This window comes from Chanos chanos, chromosome 2 (genome assembly GCF_902362185.1).
Source record: "Chanos chanos chromosome 2, fChaCha1.1, whole genome shotgun sequence".
In the NCBI taxonomy this organism is placed as follows: domain Eukaryota; kingdom Metazoa; phylum Chordata; class Actinopteri; order Gonorynchiformes; family Chanidae; genus Chanos; species Chanos chanos.
The window spans coordinates 36,001,351-36,010,826 of record NC_044496.1 but is presented as its reverse complement, the minus strand read 5'-3'; the positions used below and the strand labels follow the sequence as shown (position 1 = coordinate 36,010,826).

The following is a 9,476-nucleotide window of genomic DNA, read 5'->3' as shown; positions in this document are numbered from 1 at the left end:
AAGTAAATCAATAAAATAATTTAATTTAAACAGTATCATTCACAAAAATCTAAAATCCATACAATGAGTTTTACATTTTCTTCATATTTTATTTTACTCACACAAGGTTATGTGTAGCAATACTATTTAAAAGCATATTAGAATTTCCCCTTGTTAAGGGAGAAGCAAGATACAGTTTCTGTAGAGATGTGTATAATGAAAATCCAACCTCAATGTTGTGATTTCTTCAGATAGAAAATCTGAAATAGGAATATGGAGAGGGTGATGAACAGCAAATATCAGTTCTATACTCGGAAAATGATTTGTAGAATTTGTTGTACTTATGAAACATAAGCTCAAATATTCATGCTGTGAACAAGTGTCAATAAGAGACATTTTTCTGTGGGAATATGTCAGTACCAATCCCTTCCATGTGTCAGTACAAGTGTCTGCTGTCCAATTTGGCTGTGTTTTGAAGATGGAGCAAAAGAAGGAAAAACATGTTAGAGTTCCATGATGGTGCAGTGGGTAGTGCTGTTGTCTCATAGCAAGAGGGTCCTGGGTTTGAATCTTGGCCAGGGTCCTTTTGATGTCGAGTTTGCATGCTCTCTTTGTGGGTTTCCTCCCACAGTCCAAAGACATGTATGTTAGGCAAACTGGAGATAGAAGACTCCCTTAACTATGAGTGTTTTGATTATAAATGTCTAGTGAGTTTTGTTCTGTTTAATCTGAAGTGAGATCTGATGTAACAGTAGTCACTCAGCCTTTCACCAACAATTGTTTGTGCAGGAATCTTACCTTTAGCTTCTTTATGTTAATCAGTTTGGGCAGATGAAGGCAGAGACCATGTCAAGAGAAAGAAAAGCATTTATCAGCAAGTAAAAACTATAAGAAATACTGACATACAGACATACACAAAATCATATGTAAACACATTATGTAATTATTCCAAAACTCATTACATGTATTTTAATCTTGCCATGTTAATATTGCCAGGTTTAACTGCTAAAATGACTGGACATACAAAGTTCAAAAGACCTTATATATTTATATACAAAAATATACAAGGGTAGGTGGGAGGTGCCTCCTCTTTGTACACACATATCTTTGGACTGCATGACTTTCTAAATATGTGCTATATTTCCATATTTTAAATGTCAGTTTAATTAAGTATATAAGACACTATAACAAAGTATTGTGCAACTTATTTTCAGCACATACAAGTGGTTCATATTTCCTTTAAAACTATGTATGTAATGTGATGGGAATGCTGCTCCTTTTAAAAACATTCTCAATGATGTAAAAATGATATGACCCTGCAAATATTGAATAAATCTGCACTAAATAACTAGTTTGACTGTGACAACATTGACAATTGCTCAAACAGTGCAGGACTAAAATGAAGTGGACTATATAAACTGAGAACAGCTTCTTGAACCCATGAAACTGTGATTGCCGTTGGTGCTATTTTATGGTACCGCATGCTGAGTCGCAGATAAATCCCCTAGTGAGATAGCGAATGGTTCAATCTTGACAAAGAACCTCTGTCATTTTGTAAGCTGAGAAGTTCAAAAGACCTTTGAGCATAGATACACAGGTAGGTGAGAGGTGCATTTACAGGGCTGTGCCTTCTCTTTGTACACACAGAGATTATCTATGGACTGCACATTACTCTGGACAGTCTTATTTAAAGGATGCAAAAACATAATCAGACACAGAAACTGCTTGTGTGTGATTTCTTAATGAGGCTTAGAGTTTTTAGCTTTTTGCACAGGCAGTGTAAAATAGGCTTGTAACCCACACACATTTTAAGTGATATTTCAGAGAATTACTAAATAAAAGCGCAATTAACTGAAAAGCAAACATTGATATAAATTATTCCTGTTTCAAGAGATCGGGTTGTCTATATGTTACGGGTACCAGGTGGTGGTACCATAATAACTGTTGTTTCCAAATTATAGAAAATTAATGATCAGTCCAGAGGCCATGCATAATGTACACGGACCTTGCAAATCAAATGGTTTATGAAATATTTTCTTTCAATGAATGATTCCATTTTTCCTCTTATATTATTGGAACAAGTACTTCTAGTTTTCCTTTTATACCATTGGATGTTCAATGTCATTTCTATATACAGAAATATATGTGGATGTAATCTTATTTATTTAATTTTTTTGGCATGTAAACAGAAAACTATCAAAATAAGATTCATATCAATTAATATGTGTTCACAAATTGTACTGTGCCTTTACTTCTATGCTTTCTTAATCTAATCTATTATAAAACAACAACAAAAAATAAATAAATTAAAGGCCGGTATGGCATCGCTACTACAGCTTTACTTAGGGGTTTGAACTTTTCAGGAACTGGAGGTAGAAAACTTACTTCAAGTGACTCATCCTCCTTGACACAAAATCATCTAATCTCTTCTTAGTAGCTAACTCTACTTTTTGCCAATTCTTATACATTACTTACCTGCAATATAGGAAGTAAAGGACCAGGCATAATGTTCACAGAACCCGCTGACACGATTAAGAGTGGACACTGCGGCTCACAAACAAACCGTGGCCCCATGGCAGACCATTGTCCCACCCTGCCCTGCACTCTTTCACTCATTATCTAAGCCGCTTATCCTAATTAGTGTCCCAGCATTCATTGGGCGACAGGCAGGGAAACACTATGGACAGGTTGCCAGTCCATCAGAGGGCAGACACACAGACAAACACATTCACGTACACCTATGGGCAATTTAGTCTCTCCAGTTCACCTAACTTGCATGTCTTTGGACTGTGGGAGAAAACCAGAGCTCCTGGAGGAAACCCAAGCAGACACGGGGAGAACATGCAAACTCCACACCTAAAGGACCCTGGCTGCCCGGCCTGACACCCTCTTGCAGTGAGGTATCAGTGCTATTCTTTGAGCCACCGTGTGCCCCACTACCCTCCACCGTTAATTAATATTATTGAATGTACAGTCCAACAGAGCAACACTGACATGTGAATCACAAATGTAAAAAATAAAATGAAACACATGGCCCAGCTCAAATATTTCACAAACAAAAAATACAAACATTCATAAATGTGACCACACATCAGTGGCATGCTGCCAGGGCAAGCAAGGCAAGCACTGGTTGCCTAACTTTCCTACACAAAAATAAATGCCAAAAGATATATCACTTAAGAGTGATAATTTTTTACAAATATGTACAATACACAATCTACTACTGTCTATTTCAATACATTTCTCCCACGACCCGCCCACTGCCCTCTTGTGGCGTTTTTGCCCAGTTTTGCTGTGCTTTTCTGCCGAGAGCTGTGTTTGCCAACAGATTGTTAAACTCATGCGTCCCTTTGAAAAGTGTCGGCGAAGGCAAGTGGTTTTAAAATCACTTGCCCTGTCCTGACATCAGTTTTTGCTAAAAGTTTGAAAAAAGACACTTGGACCTGCGTATTGTGACTGTACGATGACACTATGGGATAACTAGCCAACTACCATGCTACTTTTTGTGATGTTTCCACTAAACTCTCTACAGTTGATGTTAGATAGCTAACATCAGAAATACAGCAAAAAAGGCAAGCGTTCTTGAAACTGCTTGCCCTGCTCTGAGATCAGTTGTGTATTTGTCTCCTGTGTTGGGCGGTAAAATGATTGACAGTGTCTATTGGTAGAGACTGTCATCCACTAGACAATTTTAATAGCTTTTTTTATTGGATTGAACAAAGCTATATGTGGCGACAGTAGGTTTGAGACACATAATATGTGCAGAAAGGAAAGTCCAGGGTCATCAAATGCTAAGCATTTTGAAGATTACCACAAAAATTGTGTTGAGTGTGTAATGTATTTTTCAAGCAGTCTTCTCCAGATGTGTGCAATATAAAGTTTAGTGTCAATTAAAATTAATAATCTCAGTAATTTTTCCCTTTGGTTAGGCACAGAGCAGCAAGACACAGGAGAGGCACTTTCAAGACAGGAAAGTCAGACAGTAGAAAACCATGAGACAGACCGTTGTACTGTAACAGGCAAAATGGCCTGTTACTGCATGCATGTGTGTGTAGTGAAACTGTGTAAAATGTGTAAGATGAATATGTGTATATGCATGTTGCACAGGGGAAGGATAATGCTTCCTCCAGCCACTAGGTCGGGGTATCAGCTACTTAGTGCAGCAAGAGACAAAAGAAGAAGTCAGGTACTAGTTTGTCTCTTGTTGAGTTTGGTGTGTGGCCGGAAATGTTTGTAAGAAAACCCTGAATGAACTGCTGGACAAAGCTGTGTTGAAAACTTGTGTTTATTGTTCAGCACCTAAAGGATCTTTTTTAAATATTGGATGTACTGCCTGCTGGACTTCTGCTTGCCTAAGTAAAAAAACCTACCACATGCCACTACCACACATCAGTGGGAATCAGATATGTTTGAAACACACGCCAGAAAAAAATGAAATGGAGTGAAAGTCAATCTTGTTTTCCAGGTACAATGCCAAATATGGGTTTGGCTTACTTCAGTACACCCAAAAGGCTGTCATTCATCTCAGCAGGCTTGTAATCTAAGGTTTAACAAGGAAAACCTCTTTCCACGTGATTTAATGCATGTGCTTTAAAAGCACAAAGTTAATTATTGACAAGCCAGAGTGTATTACCTTTAACACGTTCACTCTTAGCACATTTTTGTGTTAGAACGCCCTTGCTATACTTGTTGAGAGGGCTCAATCTGCACTGTCTATACAAATATATTTGTGTGTGTGTGTGTGTGTGTGTGTATTTTAATATACTATGTATAGATAGTACAGATATATATATATATATATATATATATATATATATATATATATATATATATATATATATATATATATTCAACCAGTGATCCAGTTTTGGCCATGTCGATTAAGTATTTGTTTTTGCAAACTAACACACAGACTTTTTGTTGACCTCTCACATGCAGCTGAGGATGTTGTACTTTCAACTTCAGGGTTTTTTTGAAGCTTTTAACATATTTTATTACCATCCATTTTAATGATCTAATTCAATCTTCATTTTCCATGTATGGTGAAAAGGAGGGATAGTTCTGAGGTATGAAAACATTGCTACATGTGTTTTTGAGTTGAGTTATTTTTGTTTAAACTGTAACTCCCACAAGTTCGAAAAAGCCCTGCCCTGGTCTTCACAACCTCTAGTACTAGTCTTGTCTGAATTCTTCTGTAGTGCTCTGTCACTGGTTATACTTGATCATGGACTTCATGTAACGTAATTTGTTTGTGTACCAAACAATGTATATCCTAAATATGCCAATAAACATTTAATAAGAAGTCAGCCAGATTCCAAATTATAACAAATTTAACGTTTTAACAAAGTATGCCGAGTTTCTTTTCATTCCAAATAAGGAAACAAACTATAGAAGGATATTTAATACACACAACTGCAAATAAACAAATATTAAGACTGGCCAAACTTCAAATATCAACATTGCACTCAAAAGCTTTAAACCAAGCATGAGCAAATAACCTCTGAACAGCATAGAGTTCATGGTACATAATCTCTAGCCTGCCTCTCAACTTTCTCTTATGAGCTTTCCCTGCATTTTCTCACTCATACTGCTGTGTCACTCTGTGAACTCTGTGCTCAAAACATATTGTGGATATAGGTTGAAATTACTGTCCGGTGAGTACCATGGCATAATGCTGTTTTGCTGAATGATCTTTTCAGAAAAGAAGCTATTTGTAAGAATAAAGAAGGTTTCAATATGTTCAGTTCTATATCTAATTTACTTTAATCAATGATTTCAACACATTCTCTTTTAAAGACTTGAAAAATTCCTTGTGTGCAGTGTGATTACTTTATTCTGAAGCTTGTCAGAGGCATTGCACAACTTCTTGAAAGTAGTATTTTAGCCTAAGAATGAATTCATTTATTTATTCTTATTCCCCCAAATAACAACAATCCATATTTTGCATGTGGGTTTTCTGTGTTTTTTGAGATATCTCCTGGGCAGCTCAAGAATATTTATAATTTTGTGTTAATTCCAACTGTAAATGTATGATAACATTAGGTAGGTTTTCAGTATATACCATCTTAAGATGAATTTTTCTGCGACAATGACATATTTTCCAATGTTTTATCTAAGGTTTTGGCTGAGGATGCATCATTCAGTCTCTGTCACCTTGTTGTTGCTGTTGTTCACTTTGACGGTAGGAGAGGGAGGTAAAATACTCGTGGTTCCAGTTGATGGCAGTCACTGGATAAATATGAAAGTCCTCATTGAAGAGCTGCACGCCAGAGGACACCAAATGACAGTGGTGCGAGCCTCTAACAGCTGGTATATCAAGGAGACATCTCCCCTCTATACTTCCATTACCATCCCAACCACAGGTGGATTTGATGAGGATTTTTTTGGCTCTTTAGTGAGCAGTCTTCTGAAGCACAGGAGAGAAGATTATACTGGGTGGGGACACTTTATGTTAGAACTTAAATTTCTTGACAAGTTTGCTGAGTTTCACCGAGATATGATCAAAATGATGACCACCATGTTTGAAGATGAAGCATTAATGACTTCCCTCCAGGACGCAAAATATGACATGGTTCTGACAGATCCTGCAACTGGAATTGGTGGTCTACTGGGACATCGTCTTGGCCTCCCAATGGTGTTTAATGTCCGTTGGACGATCCATGGAGAGGGCCACTCTGCCATTGCCCCCTCTCCTCTCTCCTATGTACCTGTCCCAGGAGCAGAGCTGACAGACAAAATGACATTCTTCCAGAGAGTCAAAAATTTCTTGACCTATGTTTTTGAAAAATATCAGATATATCGCACAGTCATACCCGTCTACCCAGCTTTCTGTCAACGATTCTTTGGCCCTGATGTAGACTACTTCTCACTTTTCCAGGATGCTGACATCTGGCTCATGAGAAATGACTTTACTTTTGAATTCCCACGCCCAACAATGCCCAATGTGGTCTACATGGGTGGCTTCCAGTGCAAACCCTCCAAGCCTCTTCCTGCTGATCTGGAAGAATTTGTCCAGAGCTCAGGGGAGCATGGTGTTATCATCATGTCTTTAGGCACTCTGTTCAGTGAGCTGCCTTATGACATTGCTGATGAAATAGCTGCAGCTTTTGCCCAACTGCCCCAGAAAGTCATTTGGAGACATATAGGACGCCGACCTGCTACTCTTGGTAACAACACTTTACTGGTGGACTGGTTGCCCCAGAATGACTTGTTGGGACACACAATGACGAAAGTGTTTGTAGCACATGGAGGCACTAATGGAGTCCAGGAGGCCATATACCATGGTGTGCCAATGGTGGGTCTGCCCTTAGTCTTTGATCAGCCTGATAACCTCTCCAGAATGAGTGCAAAGGGAACTGCTAAGATTGTGGATATAGCAACTCTGGACAGGACTGTGTTTCTGGAGGCCTTGAAGGAGGTCCTGTATGAGCCATCTTACAGAGAGAACATGCAGAGGCTGTCAAGACTGCATAGAGACCAACCAATGAAACCTCTTGACCGTGCAATATTCTGGATAGAGTATGTCATGAGGAATGGAGGTGCCCCTCACCTGCGCACACAATCGTTCAGAATGTCCTGGATGGCTTACCATTCTGTAGATGTTATACTGACTCTCCTGGCTGTTGTGTTGATAATATCACTGATAACTTTTCATCTAATCAAATTCTTATGCAAAAGAATTGTACTGAAAATGAAAATCAAACGTGAATAGTAAAATAATATTTTTCACCACTGTTTCTCAACACTGGGGACCCATTATGACCATGAATAACACTAGCACATTTAGTAAGAGAAGCCAAAGGCTCAATAATCAGTAGATATGTTGAATCATGTGTTGTAATGCTGAGCTACAGCAAAAAACGTCCTGTGGGTTCTTATTCCTGCAGTGACTCTCAATTGGCATATATCTGATCCAATGATTGACTTAAGGCGGGTATAAACTGTGTGATTTTGGGCTGTTCCAGACAAAAGATGAAAACACGTAGTGATATCTGTTGTGGCTTCAAAACAGTGGTCCTACGTTGAGTGGTCCTGACCATCTCACAATGTGACTGCTACTATAACCTGCATCTGCTAAACAACAAACTACTTCTAATGCTAATGACGTTTTATTCTTGTGGACCCAAGTCTATTAGATCCATGTCACACAGTGTGGTTTGCAGTAAATTTATAAGATTGCTGAAATCTCACAGTCTGTAAGCACCTTTACACGTGACTCACACAAAGCATACATAAAAACTGTTTGCCTTTGTACAAACTTAGAAAATCTTCCCTACAAAATCTTTACCTCCACGCAAAGATAGATGGTCATTTGCACTTTGTCATTTATAGGTGTCATAAACTGGATGGTTCAGCAGAAAACCAGAAACTCGTTTTTCTCTCAGACATGGGTTAAAGGTACTTGTTATCTAATACACACAAGGTAAAAGGGTATAACTTTGAGCAAGGAATTGTTTTCTTTAGTCGCAGTAACATTGTGTAGACCTTGTGGCCGGGAACGTCTTCTCTCCTCTTCCCTTCTGCTTTGCTGTACCATCATTGAATCTCGATAAAGAAGACTACAATCAAAATCCAACTCTGGACCTATCATTATTTTACCAACAAATACAAATGCGCAACACATATAATGATGACAATTAATAGAAATTTGCAAATTGTGGCTCAGAAACAGAGGCTCACTCTGGTTTCATCTGCTGGTTTCATCAACACAACCTCAATGTTGTGATTTCCTCAGATAGAAAATATGAAATAGGCATATGGAGAAAGTGGCGTTTGGCAATCTTCCCACAACAGCAAATATGAGTTCTATACCGGGACAATGATTTGTAGAATTTGTTGTACTTATGGAACATGACCTCAATATTCACGCTGTGAACAAGTGTCAGTAAGAGACATTTTTCTGCGGGAATATGTAAGTACCAGTCCCTGCCATGTGTCAGTATAAGTTTCTGCCGTCCAATTTGGCTGTGGTTCGAAGACAGAGCAAAAGAAGGAGAAACGTGTCATATGTTAGAGATCCAGGTAGGGCAAGGTGACAGAACACCACTTCACCACCCTCCCTCTGCCACAGGTCGGCTGCCGACATCAAAGTACAACACTTTGAGAGAGATTATCACTGCTACTTGGGTTAATTCAAATCGGATCCCAGTTTGTATGAAGTATAGGGAGCATTCGGTGAGGAACTCCTGACACTTCAAAGGAGACCCATCATCTGTCAGGTTCAACAGATGGGGAAAAGTAATGTTGTTCCATATGCAGGGTCTACTTGGCTGCACCTGTGAATGGGTTCTTCTGTCAAAAACTGGGCGAGAAACTGTGTCATTAACATGTGCAGTTTACTGGATTTTTATTGAACATGAGGTAGATGAAAGTACAAAACCACAGAAACACAGAACAGGGACATGAAGGCAGAAACTTGGACTGCATACAGAGCAGGATACTGGATACACAGACTGACAGGTTGAACAAGTCTTGAATACAACAAAGCAGGATTATCA

At 38.7% G+C, this 9,476-nt stretch overlaps 1 protein-coding gene across 2 annotated transcripts; it reads left to right on the top strand.

Annotated features, from left to right (window-relative positions):
* The first annotated feature begins 5,554 nt into the window (after positions 1-5,554).
* LOC115829014 (UDP-glucuronosyltransferase 2A2) lies at positions 5,555-8,570 on the top strand. Of its 2 annotated transcripts, XM_030793138.1 has the most exons (3): positions 5,555-5,633; positions 6,097-6,733; positions 6,773-8,570. In XM_030793138.1, the coding sequence occupies exons 2-3, from the start codon at positions 6,110-6,112 to the stop codon at positions 7,688-7,690; spliced, it is 1,542 nt and encodes a 513-aa protein (XP_030648998.1). In that variant the 5' UTR covers positions 5,555-5,633; positions 6,097-6,109; the 3' UTR covers positions 7,691-8,570. The 2 variants fall into 2 exon arrangements, with proteins under 2 accessions (XP_030648998.1, XP_030648990.1); XM_030793130.1 differs by having other exon boundaries at positions 6,097-8,570.
* Positions 8,571-9,476: the final 906 nt, after the last annotated feature.